The 26,159-nt window shown below is 35.8% G+C and overlaps 1 protein-coding gene across 3 annotated transcripts in view; it reads right to left on the bottom strand.

Annotated features, from left to right (window-relative positions):
* The window catches only part of LOC118181493 (latrophilin Cirl-like), a 255,519-nt gene that overhangs the window by 85,515 nt on the left and 143,845 nt on the right, over positions 1-26,159 (bottom strand). For 2 of the 3 annotated variants that reach the window (XM_085808637.1, XM_085808639.1), the window contains 4 exons: positions 23,716-23,892; positions 23,498-23,625; positions 16,019-16,210; positions 2,504-2,687 (listed from right to left, as the gene is read on the bottom strand). In XM_085808637.1, coding sequence (XP_085664763.1) covers positions 2,504-2,687; positions 16,019-16,210; positions 23,498-23,625; positions 23,716-23,892 — 681 coding nt within the window. The remainder of the gene's footprint in view (positions 1-2,503; positions 2,688-16,018; positions 16,211-23,497; positions 23,626-23,715; positions 23,893-26,159) is intronic. The other variant, XM_085808638.1, reaches the window with a different exon arrangement.

Raw genomic sequence — 26,159 nt, 5'->3', positions numbered from 1 at the left:
TGCGAAATAGGAATCCGAACATTAAGCTAAATGGAGTCTCTATAAAAGAGGTCACTGACCTTAAATATCTAGGTATTATAATTAACAATAGGTTTTCCTGGGTACCTCATATTAAAGAGCTTAAGCAGAAAATAAATCAGCTTAGTAATTCCATGGTTAGAACAACAGGACCTCATTGGGGCACTCCAATCACTATGCTCAAAAGCTGATACACAGCAATCTCAGAAAAGATCATATTATATGGGGCTGCCATATGGGGAAGGAAGCTTACTACCTATATGAGGAGGCAGCTTCTCACCATACAAAGAGTACAACTTTTGATCATATGCAAAGGTTATAGAATATGCCCAAACTGCGGCACTGCAAGTGCTGGCGGGTATCCCTCCACTAGACCTTCTAGTGGAGAGAGAATCACTATTAGTAAGGACATTGCGCCTGGAAAATAACGTCTCTCTGTGGCAAAAGGCATTCTACCACACAGACTATGAGAAGCGCAAGCCGATCATGCTTGGACACTCTGAAAATGCAGATTTATCGCACACAATATACATGCAACACACCCCGCTAAATGAGAAAGCATACAGATGGCTCAAAGACGGAGAAAGGCACAGGCTGCGCCTATTGTGTACTCCAAGAAGGAGAAGTGGCTAAAAACTTGGGAAAGACGACTGGCAGACAAAAATACCGTCTTTCAGGCAGAGCTTCTTGCATTTTAAAGCAGCCATCAATTTGGCAAAGTATCAATTAGGATTAAAGGTCAACATATATAGCAACTCTGCCTCAAGTTTGGAGTCCATCCGAGGGCACAAGACAAGGAGTCCTTTGATGCAAGATATCCAGAAAATTCTTCTAAGTATCCCACCAGATGACAGACCTATCCTGATCTGGGTTTCAGCTCATGTGAGTATTACTGGCAACGAAGCGGCGGACGTGCTTGCGAAATCTGCAGCCGATGACTCCAGTAGACTGGAAAACGTAGTAAGTATTCCGCAGTCCTATTTAAAAAATTAACGCTCAATAGCTTTTACAAAAATGGCAGAAAAGATAGGAAAGGGAAAGCACGGGGAGGAGAACCTACAAGTTCTTTCCGAAAGTCACATGCTCAATTAATACATACAGCGGAGCGCAAACTCAATTCTACACTGGCCATGGTCCCTTCCCACATTATCTTAAGCAAACGAGCATCAGAATTGTGTGGCTATGGAGCGGTGAGTGATGCAAATCACTTGCTCTTCAACTGCCCACAAACCGATAAACTGCATTTAAAAATGGCAAGCAGTGAATACTGGCCGCAATGGGCGGAGAATACCTGTGGCAACAAGCAGACGAAAACTAAAATAGAGGAGGTGATCAGGCTATGCTCAGCAAGGTACTAAGAAATTCTCCCACTCCCTTGAGAATTGTATCTTCGCAGCATATTTTTAATAGCAATTCTAAATACTACAACAACTGGAAATCAACACTGGAAAAACAGATCACCCCATAGAATAGTAACAGGATTGTAAGAGCAAAACTATTGTAATGTAAGCATATTACTATCCAGTTTGTATATACTTGATAAAAATAATATTGTAAAGCAGTTTAAATGATATTGAAAATCCAGTCAATGTGTAAATGAATTACAAGTTTACGTTGATTATCTCAGTAAAAGTATTGTAAATATGAATTCAGATAATGTTTAAATGTACACATAACTGTCAGGATTTTATGTAACTATCACATGTAACTTGTACAAGACAATGTTTGTAATTAACATATCTATGCTTATACACAGGCCTTGTATGCCCATGTAATATTTATACTTATATTTTTACAAGGAGGAAATATTCACCTTCTGCCAGGATGCTATTAACACTGTACGACTTTTACAACAAAGGCAGGTCAGTGGCTATGTCAGGCGGCGCTCAGTTATAGAGAACGAGTGATTCTGGCTAGCACGCGCCCGCCTTTTTAGGCTACTCTCTCTTAAGCTATTATTACGCTCGGCCGTACTTTAGGCCCTTGATAGCTTCGCAGTTAATCAGCTTTAAGGGGCCGACTCTGTAAGAAGATTTGATAGCTTCTATATCTTTTAGTTTAGTTTAGTTTAGTTCTTAGTCTCTTCAGTTCAAGCCCGAGTGTCGGCTTTATTGTACAACTCCAAGACGGAGTTCTGTTACACCTTATTCGAATAATAAAGGGTTATTTCAACCCTTCTTGTTATTTTCTATATCACGAACTCAAGCGATCATTCGCTTAAAAGTTCTTAAGATTCTTCAAATTCAACTATTACTTAAAAGTACACAGTACAGAATCTTACAGTTTATTCTTATGATTTGATGGTCCTCGATTTGTCTTAGTTGGCTATCACTTATATGATGTATTGCAGGTTTGATAGTATTATTCATATATTTAAATAACTTTGATAAATAAATAACATTAATCTTTAGAACAAATGCATTCGACTAACTTTAAAAGTTTTCTTTTTCAGTTTTAGAACATAGAAACATTGCTGTATACTTACATACATTAGCTTTAACTAAAGAAAATGATCCATCATCACTGGATGTTTCAGCCAAAAGCAAAGAACTTTCATCTAGTACTTGAAGAAGAGAAGATACAACGCTTTTCTTTCCAGACAAAGGCAAATCATTCCAAGCAACGTCTTGCTTAGTTTCTAAAACATTGCTAAATGTTTGGACGGAAGACTGGAAAAGAAATGTTTGTACGATGAGGAACTTTTCCCAAACAAATTCTACTTATTAGAAAGTAACACACATACATAAACGCTCGAATCCAAATTCAAACAAAAAGATATGTGCTAGCAATTTTCATGATTTAGATTATCCGGGGGAATATGATCCGCTATGTGTCTGCTTTTGTTAGTGCCTGCTGTACGAGATAATTACACAAGATCCATAGGGTACAGCAGTTAATGTAAACCATTTTCAGAGCAGAAAGGCATATTTACCATACAGAACAAAAAATGCAACTGAACTAAGAAATGTGAACTGTTTCATAAATCTAAGGCAGACTAGATATATTAGATTTACATTAAAAAAAAGTGTCTCACTTCTTCAACACATCATCTTGGAGATGTCCTCCATAACAATCAAGGGATTGTTACAATCTCCCGGGTTACTATGCGATGTAGAGTGTCCTGCGAAACATTTGCAGTCTTCAGACGAATTGCATATTTAAGGATGCTATTGTAAAGTACGATGTCAATGAAAGCCTAAGCTTTCATATCCTTCCCCCATGAAATAAAAGGTCTCCTGCACTCTTCGAAAGATTTTTCTGTAGCTTGGGTCCCATTCACTGGTTTATATTCAACCTCCGAAAACTGAACTACAGAAGAGCTTTTTATGTGGGTGTTTGAAAGCTTATGCTTTTAATCACACTCTTACTGATGTCAATATTACCAAAATGCAGTTCGGCAGAGAGCTCCTAATATTTCGCAGAACACTCGACCTAGCGTATGTCAGGTGTACCTGGAAGGTGGCAGCAACGACTTGACCGCGAAGGAAGATATATCCAAGATGCTATATTGGCCATCATATTAGTTCTGAAATTCCAAGCCTCTCATTTATATGACCATATTAACCCTTAGCCTGTCGAGTGATTTTCTGCGAATCCCTTTAAAACTGTCGCTAGTTTTGGACCGAACTTCCCGTAAAATGTCGCGAAAATAACCCTAAACCTCTGAAAATTGTCAAGCAGTTCTTTTGTTATTTCCCATCCCTTCCAGAATTTTACTTCAATGATTCCGCTAAGTGAGATTGATTACTAGATATTGTTCGGTAGATGTGAGCTCTTAAGAGAATTGCAAAAGGCTAGACTCTCCGTGATGACCGTCTTAATGCCGCAGGGTACAGCTGCGAAACTTAAAAGTTTCCTTCCCTTAAAGAATCTTATCTCTACATATCTTCTCTACATATAATAAAAAAAGAGTCTGTCTGTGTGTGTGCCTTTCGTTCGCGCTGCGCGTAAGCTAATAGACCCACGGCTACGAAATTTGGTACATAGGTACATCTACACAAGAGCCAGTGCACTCAACGACTTCATATAACAACTATCTCGTTGAGTGCACTTCGAAGCGATTTTTTCGAAATTCGAATTCGAATTTTTTTATTTTATGTTTTGTGACGAAATCGCGTCATTTTGAAACTTAATGGACTATAGGAAAGCGAGATTTTACTCTACACACTCCATTTTCACATCGTCATGAAACGCAGGCTCTTAGATATTTTACGAACTTAAAATAAATTTCGTGTTTCAATAAATCGATTAAATACGAATTTATTTAACAAAGGGAGCTTAACATTTTTTCAATGGGATTTTTTCTAAAGAAGTTTACTTTTAAAAATGTGCAGTTTATTTTTCTTTGATTTTTGGACACGTTAAACTTTCATCCTTGCGAATGCTTTCACAAAAAGAATTTTGGAAAAATGATAATATTTTGTATTTTTAAAAGATTTTTTAAATGAAGCTTCCGAGTACACTTCTCGCATCTCACATCTTTAAAAATGTGATTTTGGCACCAATTTTCCTGTCTTATTGTTGTTGATAGATTTTTGATGAAATCGCATCATTTTGAATAGTTTAATTTTTTAAAAAATATGGGTTTGGCAACAATTTTTCATCGTATTTCTTAAGTCACTGTAAGAGATTGCATATTTCATTGTCATTTTTTAATATATATAATACATTTTTATTGAATTTTTTTGATAAAGTTGTTCTGTAGAGTAAAATTCTGCGCGGAGTTTTATGTTTTTTGGGTTGCTTTCATGTTATTTTTTGCTTATTTCACTGTTTGTAAGATATTGAAAAGTTTTGCATGATTTTTTTCTTCAACGGAAAGTTGGTTAATTTTTTATTAGGATAATTAATATTTGTATTAAGGGATATAGCTTATTTCATTGTAATTTTTCTCTTGAAAATATAAGATAAAATATCATTAATTATATTTTGCTTTTCAGAATGTTTTGTTTTTTCTATTCTTTTATGTTATGTATTTGCTCATTTCACTGTCTTTAAGATATTTAAGATTGACTGATTTTTTTAGGAAACAAAGTTCTTAACCTCCTTTATACCATTTGACTTGTTAAGATTTTGTAAAGGAAAGTTGGTTAATTTATTTATTAGGATAATTAATATTTGTATTAAGGGATATTGCTTATTTCATTATAATTTTGTTATACGTAATAACTTTTTTTATGAAGTTGTTCTGCAGAGTAAAATCCTACGCAGTTTCTAAATTTAACGTTTGGTGTTCCCTTCAGCCATTATTCCGGTACATTTAAAAGCCAGACGAAGGCTGGCAGCGAAGCTGCTAGTTTTCAAATAAATTGGTTTTAAAATTTACCCGGTTAAATTTTTAATTATTACGCATTTTTAACCTAAGTAACCTAAATCTGTATGTCACTGATTATCACTGGAATTTCAATGCAGACTGATTAAACTGCTATCACTAAAATTCTATTCTGACAAATATCTGATGCAACTTTCATTGCTTCTGAGATATTGCTGAAACATTTCGTATTATTTCCGATTTTCTGTCTTTTTGGAATTAATTAAAAATCTTTAAAACTTTCAGCATTTTCCTATATTCTTCAACTGCATGCAAATAATAATTATTTTAAATGGTTTCTGTTTACCTTAATTATTACGTAGTTTTAAGAGTAATAAACGAAACATTTGGGTGTTTTTTAAGGGTGATAATATTAATATTAAATTTGCATTTTACTTTTTTATATACATTTAAGATATTCAGAAAGGGAATTATAACTTGAAACGGTTTTCAGTGTATCATAAATTTATTGATTCAAATGAAAAATTCTTGCTTTCCTGTCCAAGAAACACTAGTAAACTTTATCTGAAATAGGAAAGATGAGACATATTAGTAACAAACAAAGCAATTAATTTGGAAGTCAAAGAACAAAAATCAGCGTTATATTTTCAAATTTTCACAGAATTAGTTTCGATGCTTTTTCCGAACCATCATCCTCAGCTGAAAAAGCGCAAATGAACGAGATAAGATATAATGAAAATTAGATTGTGAAAATTTGAAAATATAACGCTGATTTTTGTTGTTTGACTTCCAATTTAATGTTTGTTCGGCTTGTTATTGTATCTTAATTAAACAAAGCAATGTTGTTACTTATTAGCTTACAATATAATTTATTCAATATGGTATTTTTGTAAAGAAAGAGTGTTGCTGTACAAAGCATTGCATTTAATAATTTGGAAAGGAAAGCCATTTGGACCGCATCTGCTTTGTTAAAGAAAACCTTTTGGGTGTAAAATCATCCACTTCATCGGGTTTTTCAAACAAAGCAGTCAGTGGCCCTATTACTACCTGCTGACCTAGAGAAATTTCTCAGAAACTTTTGTTCGAAAAAAACGAGTTTTATATTTTTAAGAATTTCCAGTCTAACAGCAAGATTTTGTTGTTTTTCATATATAGATGAAAAGAAACTACTTTGTTTTTAATAAAGAAGGAAAAAATTAATAAGCTTATTTAAATTTTTTACACAGCACCGAGTAAAGGAGACGAAATTTAATTTTCTTTATAAATATTTTTCTCAGACAATACTTTAGTGTTTTTCAAATTACGAGAATAGCGCGTTAGTGCATGCATTTTCAAATCAGATTTATTTAATTAATATATATGGATATGCCGAACAAGCACACTTTCGCACACATAAACTGTATTTAGTACATACATAAAAATGAAACAAAATTTGAAAACAAGCAATTTAAAAACTACTGTATTGAAAAATTATTAAAAATTAGTTTTTACCTCATTTTTTTTTCGTTATATACATTTACTTCAGTTTTTTTATATGCATTTACTTAATTTTATTTTGTTATATGCATCTGTTAGTCTTTTTGAAAAATTTTTAGATTTTTTGAGTATGGCAAAGGAAACGAGATCTATCAGCCGAAGGCAATGAATGTCTCCATGGACGACCTTCTAAGTAAAACGTAGTCATGTTCATGTTACACATAGGGGAAATCACAAAATTCAACCATGCAACCAGTTCGTTTGTTTGGGTTCGAATATGAGTCGAAATAGCGATAATCAGAAATCTTAGCCAGGAGGCCATTGATTGGGTTTGACAGATTTGGAAACCTAATAAATAGTATTTAATAAATATAATATTATTAAAAGAATCGGATTTATATAAACCAAATAAAATTCTTATATCGAACACAATTAAATCTCGATATAACTTACACTGATAAACTGATGTGTAATAACACTGATAAATTCAAATACTAAACTGAATATACATTAATTCTACATAGATAATTTTTTGTAATATATTTCGCTGGGAATGTCTGGCCGCAAAATCCTGATTATATATACCCTTATTTTAAGGTTATCACATATCTGATGGTTTGACTTTTACCTCAAAACACAAAGAATCCACAAAATTCAGTAAAATTAATAATTTTATTACCCTGTTGAAAATTCTCTGGATCTTTTCAAATATAAAAGCACACGCGCCAAGCAGTTTGCTTTAAATAAATATATGCAGCAACGAGAAGATGCGCTTTTGACAGCAACTCGTTTTGAAAATCGAAAATGTTTTTAAATGTAAGAAATTTGTCGCTTAAATTAATTTTTCATTAAAAAAAAAACAAAATAGAATCGCATATTATTAAAAAAATTTTATTGATAATTCAGATTCTGAAAACAAGAACATTGTTGTTATAAAAAACAAAGAAAAAATGAACAACATATTACATTCAACGGGAGCCAACTTTGGCGCATGCACTTTTCAACATAAAAATATTTGAAGCATGTTATGGATAAACGTTTATTTGATTATGGCAAAGTATTCGATGGTTATTTGCCTAAGGTGAAGGATGCCTTCGTTCAGGACTGCCTAACGGAAATTGGCTTGAATACATGTTACACATATGGAAAACTAAGAATATCATCCTGGCAACCAGCCCGTTTGCCGGGATTCGAACCCTGGACAGACCAGTTGTTCCGTTAACCACCAGTTGTTCCGTTAGACTCCGCTCAGTCGCTGGTGGGCTGTCCGATAACGGAAAAGTTCAAAATTTCGTATTAGAGGAAAAGTGGTAGCATAGTATAATTCGAAGTTATTGCTATTTCAGTAATGTGAAGAGATTTCAAGAATGTTTAATTATTTTATTTAGTTTATGACAAACTAAATAAAATAATTAAACATTATTGAAATCGCTTCTCTTAACATACTGGTAGTTTGACCTGCATTCAAATCCCCGTGAACAAGCTAATTGCATGGGCTTTTTATGGTTTTTAACTTTTTGTAGTGCGAGATTGTTTCCCTTAGAAAATCTGTCACGAAAGCATATCTCTCCTTAGACTGATCGCCTTCACGTGCTTAATAATCTAACAAGCCAAACCAAACACAACCCGAGCGAGGACTCGTAGTCAAGGCACGTCATCATGAAAAGCTAACTGAAATTGGCTCATATTCACATTAAACATGGGCAAGAAAAATTCGCGAAAACCTTTATGCAGGCAATCCATTCGTCAGGATTTGAACCCGCTTCAAACTATTAGTATTCAACGATTTTACCGCTACTTCGTTGGCGGCCTTTTGTAGTATCTATAAGAAAATTAATCGCAAAGATACAATCATTGCGTACCGACGGATGAATTAAGTTCGGAATTTAAAGAATAACTTTCATTCGTGCTATTGCTGTTAGCATTGACATTTGGACAGATGTTAATTTATTTTAAATTCTTTAAATGTAATTAATTTAATTCTTTAAATAATTGATCTTCTGACTGTAATTTTTTGTGCGGAGTATATCTAACCCTTCCGGACACTAACTGTTTTAATTAATTTGCACTCCATTAATTTTAAGAGATTTTATATCAATAGACTTCTTTCCAAAAAATGTTTCAAGGAACACATATTTTTTCCTTTAGATTTTAAAACGTTTTGGATTTAAAATCTTAATAATAAAATTTTTAAAACAGATATTTCTAGAAATTCCTTCGGCGTATTCATTTATTCCATTTAGTTGAAGTTTCGAGTAGAATATCTTCCTTTCAACATTCATATAATTTTTATATGTCAGTTCGCCATTTCTACGGAGCACAGAGCCACACATACGAGTACAAAACTCAGGTATGCTGAAAGCACAGTTTTAACATTTAAGAATGTAAAAAGAAGAATATACCATTATAATAACGCTCCTTTGAAATACGAGGGCAAACAAGAAAGCTGGTTGCAACATTTTATATTTTTTCCTGACGAATCAGAAATTGTAATCATTTTTCTATACAAAAATAAAATATTTGATTCTATAACATATAGGCATAAAGGCGTCCTCCGTTACAATTCTTATTTTTTCTTGTTTCTACTAAAATTCGGCAGTGTACTATAACAACGTCGGATCCTGTTTGACTTTCATTTGTGTAAAGTACCACAAGGCAAACAGTTATAAAACGATTTATCTTCTTTCGCAAACTTTTAGTCAGCACACAGATAATACATACCTGCTGTCTGACAATGATACTTCACTCTAAGGACTTTTTCGTAAAGTGCTCTTTTCAAAGAGACTTCACACCCTATTAAGACATTTGTGTCAACTGACAGCCGCCTGCAGAAAGGTAGGGGAAGGAAGATCAGATCGCGTCGTCTAAACACGTCTTAAGCAATCTTCGCGAAATTCGGGCTTCGTGTATACACGTCTTAAGCATTTTTCGTGCGACTTGAAATTCGCGTAAAGACGTCTTAAGCATTTTTAAAGGAAATTCGAAAAACGTTTAAACACGTCTTAAGCAGTTAAAGGGTTAACATTTATTTATTGTAAATACTGTTGCGTGCCTACGGGCTCATAATAGATTGAATGCACACAGGCTCGATGATAGTTTGATAAAATTTCGTTTAGCAAAAGAAACACTTCAGAGTTCTAAAGCTTTCCGCAGACGTAGTCGCAAAACTCTTCACAGTATCATTGAGTACAATCAGTCGTTGCACTTCAAATAACTAAGAGCGTTAACACAAAACACTGCAAAGCACATCTCAAAAGCGAAGCTAATCCAGAGATATCTGAGTACTCCGAACTCAAGCTCAACTAACAACTACAACAACTGATAAACTGATGCTCTTTCCGGTCTCATACAGTTTTCACTCGGCTGCAGAGATATTTGTAGTTTTTTCTGTTTTTCAAAATTACTGGAAGGCATATGAAGACCAAATACGGTTACAGTTAACCAGAGCATTAATTACAGTTATTCAATTACAATCTCCATTACAGATATACGTTAAACGGTAAAAAATGTCGCCCAGCTTAGCGACGTTTGGCGATTTCTTGTCAAATTTGGCGACCAAAATAGTTGTCAAAACTGATGCCAGCTTGGCGATATCTCGCTAAATTAGCGAGATGATGTTAATTAGCGTAATGAATGACAAGGTTTAGAATTCAATCACGTATGGATTCGAATTACGAAGTTATTTAGCCTGTTTACGACTATAAAGGGACCATCGTAATATGATAGTGGTTTAGGAGGGAGTCCTTTCCGTCGAATCGGATCCTATAACCACACCTTCTCAATTTATTTGATTTATTTGAAATAAAGTTCGGTAGCTCTCGTGTAGTACCGGGTCTTCATCTTCTCCGTCGCCAAGACGATTCCCTCTCGCTCAAAACTGCGCATCACTTCAAAACGTGCCTCGTGACCTTGGTTGTACTTCTCAGGAGATGAAAGCGCATCTGGAAGGCAACCAAACAAGAGATCACAAGGCAGATAAAGTTTGCGACCGAAGAGGTCGTAAGCTTCATGTGCCTTGTGATCTCGTGGTAACATCTCGTCTTGTCCCAACATCTTGTCCCAATTCTGTTGAGTACTGGAAACCACAAATTACAAGTTATTAAAGATGATTAAAAACCTGTACCATGCCGTATGACTGGGGATATAAAGGATGTATGGGTTTTGTCGATGGCGAGTAGCTTGCAGATTGTTTTTAATTACAGCCGATGCAAAATTTCTTACTTGATCGGAATGTCTTCCAAACCTGGAAATGCAAACCTCTCTTACCGTGACAGCCTCTTGATCTGGAATAGGATAAGCTTCAGGACACTTAGTGAAGTAATCAATGACAACGAGGATATATTTCTTGCCATCAGCAGTTCGTAACATTAATGCCAGAATATTAAAGGCGATACGTTCAAAAGGCGCTCATCCATTGTAATGTTGCAGCTTCCCTCGGCTGTCTTTCTTCGGTCCTGTCCGACACGCACGAGCAACGCAAAACTGGTACCACTTGTGCAAGACAGCTCTGGAATTACTCCAGTAAAAGCGCACTGGAACTCTATGCAACGTCTTCATTATTCGGAAGTGACTTCCTGTTGGATTGCTTAGTAATTCTTTATGGATGTCCAGATCAACTGCCATCAGAATGCATTTGAATCATCCGATTCGAGCTTGCTGTACCAAAAGACATCTAGATTATGGAGTGAGTGCTAGAGAGGCCAATATTGCTTTATTATAGAACTACATATCGAAATCTTTTGCCAGATAGGTTTTTGTATTTGAAGATTTCATTAATTATGGACTCAATGTCGCCGTTTTCCAACTGGTCTTTCGTAAATTCTTCGGCACTCCATGGGTCTCGATCAGCCGATGTTGAGGTTGTAACTTGTCGTGCCATCAGATTAAGTGTCTCGTATTACGATTCGACCCTGGATCAATATTGGGTTATTATTTTGGGCAGGGTCTTCTAGACAGGGCGTCGGCCTTTACATGTGATGAACCCTTCCAATGACAAATAGTAATGTCATTTTCCTGGAGTCTCCGTATCCATCTCCTATTTGGCCTTCGGAATTCCTAAAATTTAAAAGCCGAGTCAAAGATGCATAATCTGTCCGTAGCAGGAATTTTCTGCCATAGAGATGATGGTGAAAATGATCTACGGCTTTTAACTATGGCGAGCAAGTCTTTCCTGGTGACACAGTAAGTCCTCTCGGGTTTTGACACTTGCTCCAGTATGCCACGACAACGTCTTGACTGTTTATTTCTTGGGATAAAACTGCACCGACCATCTCATTGCTCGCATCCGTGTTAAGAATGAATGGTTTATCAAGCTGAGGATACATGAGGGTTGGAGCAGGTGTTAAAGTTTCCTTTAGTTTGTTAAATGCATCCTCACATTCTTTTGTATACACCAGAACTTTCGCTTGCTCTCTGTCAGCTTGTGAAGAGCTCTTGCGATGGAAGAAAAGTCTTTCACAAATGTCCTATAATAGGTGGAAAGCCCCAGGATACTTCTCAGTCCAGGAACCTTAAATCCCGACAATTTTCTGGATCCGTAGACATACCTTCTTTACAGATGACATGTCCAAGGCAAGTCACTTCCTGTGCGAACAGTTTACATTTAGCAGGGCTTAATTTTAGATTGGCTTCTTTCAGTTTCTGAAGCACCTCCCTAATATTTTCTAAATGTTTTGCAAAACTCTTCCCGACGATGAAGTCATTCTGCTATCTGCAGAAGAGACAGATTTCTGCAATAGATGCTGGCAGTAATGGATGTTTCATCATGGGATATATCAATGAGTTCCTTGCAATATGACCATCGATAGTGGAGCCAATATTGCCATCATTTGGAAAGATTTAGCTCAACAGTTAGAAGGTAAACTGATCTAAAAGCCGCACAACATTCCCCTTCAGATCGTGCCCGGTGATAAAATCGAAATTGATGCAGAGTTAGACATTAACATCACGTTTGGGAGTGCCGCCTATAATCACACGGCATATGTAGCAAATATAACAGACCCTTGCATACTCGGATTAGACTTTCTAAGGAAATATAATTTTTTCTTGGACTTTAAAAGTAACGAGCTGCATACTGGCTCTGAGGACATAACCCTACGCAGAATTAAAGACAAAGGAGTAAAATCCGTCCACCAAATCATAGCTCAAGACGATATCACAGTACGAGCAAGAACATAATTTTTACTTTCTGCATCCGTAGCCGAAAACAGAAATCTCCAGTACGGTATAATGGAATATACCAAGGACTGTAATACACTGTGAGGAGTACTAACCACTACATTCGTCTACTTTTGAAAGACAGACCTTTTCACAGTAGCAGAGGTAATGACACAGCATTACATTTCCAGGTCTGGAGTGCTTCTTCAGTTAAGCTTCCAGTCAAGGAAGCAATTTCATCTCGGTTGTAATTAAAGAAACCATCAAGCTATTCGGCATGGAGAAAACCCAAACCACACTTTTATATCCCTTATCAGAAGGCATGGTAGAAAGGTTTAATCGAACCATCATTAATAAACTCTCGCTGATTTCCAGAAACCAACCGGACCACGACCAGAATTTACCCCTGTTCTTACTTGACCTGTCACGATCGCTGTTCACGAGACTACCGTCTACTTCCCATCCCAGATGCTCTTCAGCCGTGACTTTCGTCTGCCATGTGATCTCTTGTTTGGTCGTCCTCAGGATGCGCCTTCATTGCATCAGGAGTACATCAAAGATCTCCAGGCACGTTTTGAAATGATGCACATTTTTGCACGAGAACGAGTCGGTTTGGCGACAGAGAAGATGAAGACACGATACCACACAAGAGCTACAGGACTTCGATTGAATGGAGGTGACGAGGCGTGATTATGGAATCCGATTCGACGGAAAGGATTTCCTTCTCAATTACAGTCACCCGGGGAAGGCCCTTTTTACATTTCTAAACAGGCTGAACGACGTTGTAATTTGGATTCGTAAGTCATGAAATTAAAATCGTTCATTACGACAGTTTATAGCCTTACTATGACCGTAGTACGTAGTCCCGATAGTGTGTATAATGTAAATAGTTTACTCAGACAATGGCCCCATTTGTATATAAATTTATAATTTCATGCATATACTTATTTATTTAGCATTTGATTTGTTGTGTGCTATTTATTGAAATTATTATTGCATTGATGTTTCTTTAGTAGCAATTATGGTTTACCGTCCAGGGACTGTGCTGCCCGAGATGTGCAGTACTTGGAGACGTGCAGTACTTTCAGCGTGAGTTCGAAGTATTGATATATCTGCGTGTTAGCTTAGCTGTTTAGATGCTCTTTGCATTGCGCTGTGTTTAACGTTCTTAGCGGTTTCAAGTGTAACTACTAATTGCACTCTGTGATACTGCGAATAGTTGTAGGAGCAGATAGGCCGACAAGCAGGAGTGATAGTGTGCGGTGCCATTTCATTTCATTGTAGGACCCCTTTGGTTGTCATTCGTCGCAAACTTACAGCACAGCGGTACGTTGACGAAGTTCTAAGGCCCGTTGTGTTGCCCTTCCTTTCACGCCCCCTCCCACATGGGCTTACATTTCAGCAAGATAATGCCCGCCCCCACACTGCACATGTTTCTATTGCTTGCCTTAGTGCTTGCCGAACATTACCTTGGCCAGCAAGGTCGCCGGATCTCTCTCCTATTGAGAAAGTTTGGAGCATTATTGGTAGGGCCCTCCAACCAGTTCAGGATGTTGACAATCTAACGCGCCAGTTGAACAGAAGTCTGCACAATATCCCCCAGAAGGACATCCGCTACCTCTATCAATCGATGCCAAGCCGAATAACTGCTTGCATAAAAGCCAGAGGTGGACAAACGCGTTACTGACTTTTTCACTTTCTAAAGCTCTATCACCTCAATAAATCATCCAATTTTTCTCAAACTGTAATAATTTGTTTTTCTGTGCATGTACATCGCTTCTACAAATTTTCGTCCCATTCGGATAACTCCTTCTTGCTGCGTCGTTTTTTTTTTTTTTTTTTTTTTTTTTGTCTAAGGGTGTACCTAAAACTGAGCAAAATCTTAAATTAAATAATAGCTCGTACTTTGTTTAACCCAGCCTCTTCCTTTGAGCACCTACTCTTCCCCGCCTCTAATATCTTCCCACCAATTATAATGAAGGGTTAAAAATAGGAATGCTGAAATGATAAGATTTTTGATGGTCTCATCCGAAACACTTGCAGAAAGGGTAAAAAAGCCTGAAATGGCACAGTCATTGTTGCCAATTCCACAAAGCCTAAACTGGGAATGTGATATCCCATTTCGGGTTTTCTGGAGGTGGCAACAAAAATTGTACCATTTCAGGATTTCTTTCCCCCTTCTACAGGCGTTTTGCATGAGACTATCAAAAAATGTACCATTTCAGCCATTCACTATAGTTTGTGGGACGACAATGGAGCAGAGGAACACTAAGGTAAAATTCGTGCATTTTAAAATTATTTCGGAGTAAACTGTGAGCGAAACAACAAAAACCGAAAAAAGGAGACTTCTTAAGGTGCATAGAGAAAATTATTTCATCTGGAAAAGCATTTTTTATTACAGTAACTCCGTTCGGCATATAACTGTATATTTGGCTTAATATTCTCCTCTATTATGAGAATCACATTTTTAAAAATTCTTAAAATAATGAATCTATTTTATTAAAACCTGGGATAGCTGTATTACTAACGATTTTCACGATTCTTTGAAGTACCGTATTTTTAATACTACCAACTTAATGCTAGTCAAATTCTCAAAAGTTTTCATTTTTCGTTTTCAGTGTTTCGACTTTCGCTTTTAATGTTTCAGTTTTTAAGATGTAGAATTCTCAAAATATTTTTAGCCTCGATTATTCTTTAGAAATCGACAAAAAGCTATTTCAAAATAACCATAATACCAAATCACAATCAAATTTTAAAAACATCTTGCTTTATGTATTAGGTTTAATACCCAGTGTCATTAATGGTTTATATAAGCAGTTTATTTATTTACAGTATATGTCATTAATGGTAAGTTTAAAGGATGACGTGTCATTGTGATATCACTTTACACATATTTCCCTATCAAGAAAGGCAGAAATGGCAGGATTGATAAAAAAAAGTTGAAATTTTCTAATTCTAATATCAGCATTTTGAGCTACTGCGTGAGAAAAAAAATTAACTAACAGTACGTTAATATTTGTCCTTATTGATTTTTAAAAGCCGTTATTCTGAAAAAACAAACACCCCCCCCAAAAAAAAGGGTGGAAGGCTACTCACTTGTAGAAGTTCTCGTAGCACACGATATCGATGCCATGTATCCAAGAAATTCTCCATACTATTCACACTTTTATACAAGGCTTCCTGAATCAATTGCGCAATGGTTTTCAGATCCTCACTGAATAAAGGTTTTGCGAATGACATGTGCGCCATATCAGATGTCACGCTTATGATCGAGTCACCATTTTCCATCTAAATGAGTATAAACGAAAGTAAATCAGAACTAATGAAGCAATATGATCAGCAACATATGTTTAGTTCATCTAATATAAAAAAAATTCAATAGAAATGAATGCCAAACTAGGATGAAAAAATTAATTAAAATTTTTGCTTTGACCAAATAAATTCAACCAAATTAATCAGTAATGCACATTTTTTAATGAGAATATAACTAAAGTCAGGCTATGATTTTAGTTTAATCAGTATCCTTTTCATGTACAAAATTCTTTCATTCATATTTGGTGTCAACAGATAGATAATTTAAAGAAATATAAAGTTTTACAAATCATTTAAATAATTAAAGTAACTTAAAATCTTTAAATAAGTGCTCTGTTCCCCGTTCTGAAAATCAAAGTACAACTCGGGGGGGGGGGACTTAAACTATTCCCGAATGAAAATTTGGCGAAATTAGGTGCAGGTATTCATTTGGAAACTATGAAAGATATAATATGAAATTATGTGAGCCAATAAAAGTAAAAAGGTATATTAGGATTTATATATTTGTTATGACCTTATGCAAGCATTTATAAATATTGTCAAATGTGTCTCAAAGATATTATTTTAACGAATGTAAATAATGGAGAATAGTTACTAATCGCCCATCTCGAAATAACTCGAAACTATGTGACGTCTCCAAAGCCTGAAACATTCTATAAAACATTATTCCAAGGAAATACACACGCAGATTTTCATCGACGGAAATATAACTTGTCGGAAAGACTGAAGTTATCCAAGTATTTTTATTTACGGCTATCAATATGTTCTCCTTTTCCTGGATATATTCCTCTTTTCAAGTCTTAAATTAACTTCAGGGAACAATTTTAAAAATCATTGCTAATGCCTGGTTATTAAACCTGAACATTATAATAGTTAAAAATGTTTGGTTTTAGACAGCGTAAGTTAAAAATCAACAAGATCAGTAGAAAGACAGATGGACGTTTGGAAAAAGAAACGTTTCAGAAATGCTGCCGAAAATCTGAGCAATGGTTGGCTAAAATTACCTGGACATGGAGATTGAGATATTTAAGAAGTTTTCTTCTTCTTGAGTGGCTAAAATCTCGAAATTCTTTTATGTATAGAAATTGAATTGCCCAAAGCAAACAAGAAACGAATGGTAAAGGAATAGACATTGATTATGGTTTAATCATACAGTCAATATAAAAAAAATTCGCACCCACTTAATATGACTGAATAAAACTAAATCAGCATCGATTTGATATAAACAGACTCAGAACTTAAACTTCTAAACATACAGAATGCCATTCTGAACTCCTGAAAATTACAAGTTTTTTGCTCTTTCTGTGCAGTAATAATACGAAAAGACAATGCTCTTTAATTCAGGTTTGGTAGAGTAAAGATAAGAATCACCTCACTATGTAGTCAGTGAAAGGATTAGCAGTAGTGCATTCTTTCCTCGTCTCAATTGTGCAATATACCACCCGTATGAAGTTACTCTTTATTATAAAAGATATGAATGAATGAAAATTTATTACTTAGTGAAGCTCGTTATAAGTTTTACGTATTTCTATACCCATAGTCAGATTACACTTTTTTAATATTTAAGAAATAGATATAAAATATGCAAAATAATAAACATACTTCCTTATAATTGCTTAAAATTTGATAATTTTCATACACTGCGATTCTGTAAATTTATATATCTAGCATGTTATTTAAGGTTTGAAGATCCCAACAGGTATGCTATTCTCTTTTTTACTTTTGAAGGCTACGCTAATGCCTTTCTTTTTGGACTTCAAGATATAGCAACCATAACACCACTGCAATAAAAAAATCAACTTTTTGTACTGGCGATATTAAAATTTCATGCAACTCTAAGTCAACTAGAGGTACATGAATTCTTAAGACTATTAGGCGTTTTTTGAATGAAAAGTAAATTGTGCACTCACCGGGATTCGAATCAGAAATATTCCAGTGCTCGCTAGAAGTGATGATTCCCACGAAAAAAAAAAAAAAAAAAACGCGCAATCAATTCTTATAACCCCTTCCTAACACAAAGACAGCCTGAGGAAAAGGCATGAGACTCAGTCAGTCAAATCTTACGTGGGCATAAATTAAAGAGCCACCATACAGACTATTATATTTTTAGTGCAGGAAAATAAATAAATAAATAAACCGTGCCTTCGCGGAGCGTGGAGTCACGGATCTCCAATACTAACTAGATATGTTAAACACTTACATCAACATAGATGGTTAGATGCGATACAGTTATGTACAGAAAAAATGCTCTTGTTCCTCTGTCTCTTTGTTTTTCTATGGGTGATCACTTAAAATGGTGCTCCTGCATAGCCGAAGTTGTGCAAATTATTGAACGCAAGTTATCGTCTCTGACAAGTCACAGTTTTCAGTTTGAATACTGATCCTCAACGTATTTTTATCTAGAATATATCCGATACATGAAAATTTTCATCAAATGCCACCGAAGACCTCTGTTTTCAGAGGAGTGACTTGTTCATGTAGAGAATGGCGGTGAAAATATGAATATTTAAATAAAGCTATTGTAAATGCCCAGAAGTACACAAAATATGTTACGTATTCCTAACAAGATTTTATGGCGAATGCAGGCCGGAGTTTAATATGCAATAATACTTAAACTGAGACTACCTACTGCATGAACGGTGTTTGCACAATAATGACAGATTTCATCCAGCCCATTTGGTGAAAGTTTAAAGATATCGTTATATTATATTGATTATCACATACGTCGTATTTCAGGCCTATTGTAAATATATGAGATGTCTCAGAAGGCTGAATTGCAGCACTCCGATCCCATTCTCGGAGTCTGTAGAAACTCAAGATATGCTTTTCCAGAATAATGAATGTTCACCTCGCAGGATTTAATTCTCAACCTGATTAATTCAATAGAAAGATATTGAGAATCTTTCAAATTGGTTCGTAACATAATATATTATCTATTTGCCAAGGGTATTGGAGGGGGTTACAGCCGAAAAGATCGCGGACGGACACGTCGCGGAGAAAATAACACAAGGCGCAAACGTCGTGGTACAAAACATCATGAGAAAAAAGAAAGCAAAGAGAAAACATCGCAGTTTTTAAAACATCGTGGCACAAAATATCGTCGTCGAAAATAAAGTGGTTCAATATCGTCGCAGTTTAAAAACATTGCCGTCGAAAATATTATGGTATAAAATAAAGCTCCTAGAAATCATCGCATGACGATAGCTTGGCAGACATGCGCTTTTCAGGCTCTAAAATTTGTAAATGGATATTCGCATTTATGAGAGCACGATGGAAAGAGAAATAAATTTACTTTTATAATTCAAAATTTTGAATTAATTAATACATTTTTGCTGAAAACGTCAGAAGGAGACCTAAGCATTTAAAAACTTATAATGAGTAGAAAATTAATGCAACTTAGAGCACGTAATAGAAGTGTAAACTTACCTAAGTAACTATAAAGGTCCGTAAGTTGCATTAATTTTCTATGAGTAGCATTATTTTTTCTACTCATTTTCAGTTTTTAAATGCTTAACTTTTCTTCTCACTTTTTCAGCAAAAATGCATTATTTAATTCAAACTTATGAATTATAAAAACAAATATAGTCATCTTTCCGTCTTGCTCTCATAAATCATTATGCAAATAAGCATTTACAACTTTTAAAGGCTGAAAAACTTATGTCTGCGATAATTTGTAGGAGCTTTATTGTTTACCCCGATATTTTCAAAATGCGACGTTATTGAACCGCTTTTTTTTCCGACGACGATATCTTGTACCACGATGTTTTAGAACAGCGATGTTTTCTCTTTGCTTTCTTTTCTTCCACAATGTTTTGTACCACAACGTTTACGCCTTGCGTTGTTTCCTCTGCGACGTTTTCGTCCGCGGTGTTTTTGGCGAATACCAATGGAGGTATCATGATTATTGTGTTTAGGTAGTATTAAAGTATTTACTCTAAAAACTTTCGCTGTTTATCTCTGTGACATGCAAACAGCATATGTCAGTCACAAAGTTTATAAACATTATTCCTTTTCATGCATCACCAGTAATATTCAATTTCCTCAGTTATTTTTTATATTTGGGCGGCACCTTTATCCTTTAATTTTGCATTCTGCATATGATAAATGCAATAGATGATTTCAATTATTTGCAGGAGGATTGATTTTCGTTTCAAATTTCATGTTAGATAGAATATAAATGGAATTATACAATGAGTGGCATTATTCACTGAGTGACCAAACTAATATGAATGATTTTATCCGAAGTAGATACTACAGATCTGATTACTTACACAGATAAAGTTCATTTACATTGTAAGAATTTGGATAAAGCAAAATCAAAGATATATGAATATATCACTTGTGAAACAATGAGAAAAAAACATCTACTGAGCTTTGAACAAGGGAATCTTATGTATTATGGGTCGTTGCAGAAACAGTGGGTTCAAAATGGCAGCAGTGATAAATTAATTAGCACTCGGTTATAGTTCACATAAGGTTAATCAGCAGCTAAAAAACTGGGTACGATAAAAAAATCTATGGACATATGGAGGTCCTATAGAGTACAGTAATATTTTACCAGTGACAGAGAGGGACAAAGATATCTCAGTCTATGGATAACTTGATTTTTAAACTAATGAAGATGGCCTAACAGTATGCGGTCCATTATATTACTTAAGCTGCGGAAATGGAAGGTCTGTCTGTACTCCATTCTTATATGTTGCAAGCAAAGTGAAATGCCACCAGTTTGCTGCAAAACACAGGAATTGGATAACAAGTGATTGGAAAGTGGGTCGTGAGAAATTACGTTTCTATCTCAATTACAACATTCAAATAATACAGAGGGATGGTGGTGGTGTATTTAATTATGGCAAAGCACACGAAGGCTATCTGCTTAAGGGGAGGGATGCCTTCGTGGAGGACTTTCTAAGGGAAACTGGCTCGTATACACGTTACACATGGGGAAAACCACGAAAACGCCCATGCAGCCAGCCCGTTCGCGGGATTCGAACCACGGACCGAACTACCAGTATTCAGCGACTTTACCACTCGGTCGCTGGTGGGCCTTTAATACAGAGGGAAAAAAGAGAGAGAGATCATGCTGTCAAACTTGGCGAACTAGTCGATCCTACAAATAAGGGCAAAAGTGTACATAAATATTTCACATAAAGTACTTATAATTTAATGAAGCCCCTTCTAAATTTCCACGCACACATAAAACAGGAAGAAAAAGAAAAATCACACCACAAATATCCCATTCGGTCACAGAAAACTTAAATTACAACGGACTGCGAATGCTCCTAGGGGTTTTTTAATTTTGGAGGGCAATATCTGTCTTACCAAAGATACTGAATCAGCATTACAAATCCTGCTAATCTCTAGTGATATCGAATTCTCAACGAAGAAGCATACTTTTACCAAGATTGTAGGTTGTGTCATTCAGCTAACATTGCATATGTAAATGATTACTGGAACATGATAAAAACATTTTCCTGCAATGACCTCTTCAGTTCTCAGCTTTTGACTTCATTGCACATCTGTGGATCTAGATTGAAAACAAATCCAACAAATAGACCTAGTACCATCGAATTTTAAAAAACTGGCGGACACGAATCATCACATCGGGCTTTACTTGCTTCATGAAACATAGGGTAATATAGTAGAAACTTTAACTAAAAGAATCTAAGCCGAATTAAAAGCATATGTCGTTTAATAAATCAGTAAAGGGTGGTCATAATAATTCGGAAACCCAATATACGTACTAAGTACGTACATTTACTTAATGGGGGTACGTACTAAGTACGTACTCCCATTAAGTAAAAGCTTGCAAACTTAAATTTAAAATTTGAGAGGATTAATTTAAGGTAATAAACTGCTGGCCATTAAAATTGCAACACCAGGAAGGAATGGTCTGATGAACGTCAAACTCACATGAAAGGAAGAAGAGGCTGGGATATGTAAATTTTTAGTATTTCAGCACATTTAGACGACGCAGGAGGGAGAAACGACATCTGAACCACTGCATAAACGAAAAGTTGTGTACTAGATTCATTCGGAAAATGTTTTGCAAGGTCAGAGTTTGCTCAGAATATCGTGTTATGCCTCAAATAAGAAGAAAAAATGCTTACCAGCAAATGTCGGAATTCGATAGAGGCAGGGTCATTGTCAATCGAGAGTGTGGATTACCATCCTGTGATATCGCCCGTCGCACTGGTCGAAAACCAACCACTGTCATGCGAATATGGAATCATTGGGTTGACGAGGGTCATACTGAACGTCATGCAGGATCTCATCGCCCTCCTATGAACAATGCCCGAGAGGAGAGACATCTTGTAAAGTCAGTTCTGAAAAACAGTACAACCACATAACAGACCATTAGTCAGGAAACGGGCATGTTTGCAGCACGCTCAGTATCCATTCGTACGTGCGTCAACTTTTACAGCAACGTAGACTATGAGCACGGCGACCATTACTTCGGCTTCCCTTGACAATGCAGCATAGAGTGAGACAGTTGGTACGCCGAACGGCAAAACTGGATACAGGAGTGGTACAATGTCGTCTTTTCAGACGAATCCCGGTTCTGTGTGTAGTATTCTGATGACCGAATACATGTGTGGAAGCTCCGAGGAGACCGCAAGTAGCCTGCTTGCATTCGATATCGGCATAGGCGCCTTGCACCTGGTGTGATGATTTGAGCAGCCATTGGGTACATGATATGCACATCTCTAGTTCGGATCTACGTTAATTCGAACGCAAAATGGTACATTTTTGACATGTTTTGACATTTGACATGCAAGACCACATGTCGCACGCCATGTTTTGACCTTCCTCGATATACAGAGCATTCGACTGCTGCCCTGGCCTGCACGGTCTCCAGATCTGTCATCCATTGAAAACACCTGGTCATGGGTTGCTGAGAGGCTGGATCGCCACCCCTTTCGAGCTAAAACGGTTGATGAAGTGTTTCATAGACTTGAAGTAGCATGGCATGAGTTGCCCGTTTCTGCTATCCAACCCCAGTTCAACCCTATGCCTAACCGAGTAAGGGCCGTTTTTACTAATTTCGCACCCCTATAAACCCCCAAATTGCTTACAAATTTAATCATTTTGTCTTCAAGCCATACTCTTTACGTATAATAAATATCATTTTTGTATTTGCCTTCCTTCATGGTTTTGCAGTTTTAATAGCCAACAGTGTATATTTTGCATAATTGGGGATGGTTTTATAGGAAATGATTTCCTTCCTGACGTTACAACTAATAATTAATGAACCAATTAAAATACCTCGTAAGAAAAAAATTCTTTTACCCTTTCTTTTAAATTTTCAAGCCACAGAGAATGACATTCAAGTAGATCAGGTTCTTCTGAACTCCAGTGTACAGGATTAGACTTACAATGCCATTTCGCCATGCCTGATGGAGAAACACAAGAGTTAAACATATTATATGATTTTACCTTCCACTTATGAATATGAAAATAAAATTAATCTACATTAATCTTACCAGCTGCCCCATCAGGGCATTTTGCTTCGGCACTGTTACCAGCTTTGGTCCATCCCCAGTTTATTCCGCGAGAAAATGTAGGGGAACAATACTGATCTCTTGAGTACACTGCAGTCGTAAATATTGTAGATGCTTGCAAAGTTGTGACAGATAACTGAGTAGGAACAGCTTCTGTAGCTAAAAGAGAGTAATTAAGAAATTAGAATACAACAGAAGGAGTCTTCAAAAAGTTTATTTTCGAAGACTGTAAGACCCAACAGTTACACTTCATTTTGAAGAAGATAGAAACGGAGGTAAGGCAGAGATGACTAATGAACAAAGTAAAAGGTAATTTTGGTTGAAGAATGTTGTCTGTAGCATTAAAAAGTCCCCGAATAAGGTAATAATGACTAATCAACGAAGCAGGGTTGAAGAATGTTGTCTGCAGCATTAAAGAGTGCCAGAATATTCTTCATAATGTTACTTTCTGACCTTAAGAACTTTTCAGATGGCCGAATATGAAAAATTTCCGCAATGAGAGATTTGGAGTCTACGACTAGGTTCTCCTTTCAAGGATCTGCAACTTCTAATTTCCACTCTGGAAGCATCAGAAAACATTGCCGTGCAACAGAATGATCTTTTTAGAGAAATTATGAAAGAAATTTTCACTTTAATTGTGCGTTGTAAATGAAAAATTAGAACAAGATAAACATCTGTTTAAAGCCCTTTCCTGGCAAAAAAAGAATGTAAAGAATTATTCCATATTAATCTTTTCAGGAAGCATTTACTTGCGAAGATGCTATCAGTATATTTGTCTATCTTTTCCATACACTTCTCAATGTAAAGAAGCCTTTACTAACCATACACCAGAATCATGGCCTTTATATCGGCTAACCAAGAACTACGTTTTAGACACAGGACCTAACAGATACAGTGCAAACTCTTTGGTCGTCCCATATACGGCTTCCTTTAGAAAATAAATCAATATTTCCAAAACCAAAGTACTATTTTTCGCTGGAAATTTAAATAAAAGCAGAAAAATATATGATTTTTAAGACAGTTTTTTTTTGTTGCAAGAACTATAGCAGAAGTGGCCAAACTTCATGACGATAGGAGGTGCATAGTAGTGTGCATAAAAGTTCGACAGCTCGTTCACTGTATTCAAGCTGGATTTTACAAGAGTCGCAAATCCATACTTATACCGTTTCAAAAATAATCGGACAGGTTTAAACAGAAAGAAATTTTTGAAGTAAATTAATAAGAATTTTAAATGACTTATGCATTTAATATGATTACATTATAAGATATTTTCGCCCTTCTTTCCGCATGACTTCGTGATGTACCTGGAAGCATGATCGACGCATTTTCGAAAGATCCAGGGTTCGCGTCTAGGAAAGGGCATTGCGGAATTCTTCAGTTTTCTGACATCGAAAAATTCTAAATTTATGAACAAGTGGCGCCTGAACTAAAAGGTGGTGGACGATAAATCGTCACCACCAGAATTTGGGAAATGTGTCTGAGTTCTTTAATTCCTTGTCGCCCTTTAAAAGGGAGAGTATTTAAAGTATTTTCTCCCTTCTTTCTGCATACCTTCGTGGTGTAATTGAAAGCATACTCGATTTGTATTCTAGAAGTCCAGGGTTCGAGTATCGAGGCGCACTTTTCACGACGAGGCGAGGGCATAGCGTATTTTTCACGTCTCTTGCTTCAAAACAACCCAATGACTCTACAATATACAAATGTAAATAAATAAACTTTATTTCTTCTGTTCTGTGTTCAGAAAGTATGTTCCAAGATAAAAATTTGAAGATATTGTTCGATGCAACTGAGCGTACTTTCATGGATAAAAACCAGGCTTCTTCTAGTTTCTTTTATCCTCCTCCGTTTATAACTGTTGTCTGGTTTTATTAGAAGTAAACTGGAATTGGAAGATAAAGTAAAATTCTTTATGAATATAATAATGTAAAAACTGTTTTTGTTTCAGATAATCATAAATAACTAATTTTGTTATATAAACTAATCGAATGTTTTTCTTTAACTCTGCGCAGTCCTTTAGGAAGAACAAAATAAGTGACACTGGGCAGCACACAATGTACAGAAATTGTCATTTGAGAAAGAAAAATTACTTTAAAATAAGCTATCAATTTTCTTCAGGCTTTTGCATTAAGATTAATTATATTTTTAGTCCAAAGGGGCTTTGACCCTGAAGGACTATTTTTTTCGTTTTGCGATTTTGCGTCGAATCACTATAAAAGTCCGTTTCACTTTTCAAACTGTTGCCACCAAATGTTAGAGTCCTGCATTACATTTGAAGAAATTAAATAATGAAAAATATGCATAAATGTACGTATATTTCTCGCATTGTGATAAAACAACGGTACATAGAGCCATCGAATTTTGAATGACGTAATCCTCCTACGAATATGGGCATGTTGAAGGCTAAATTTGAAATTTGGAATTTGTTT

Source organism: Stegodyphus dumicola, chromosome X1 (assembly GCF_044657685.1).
Source record: "Stegodyphus dumicola isolate Sdum_Otavi_A_Nest chromosome X1, ASM4465768v1".
Classification (NCBI taxonomy): domain Eukaryota; kingdom Metazoa; phylum Arthropoda; class Arachnida; order Araneae; family Eresidae; genus Stegodyphus; species Stegodyphus dumicola.
This window is presented reverse-complemented; position numbering and strand designations above follow the sequence as displayed.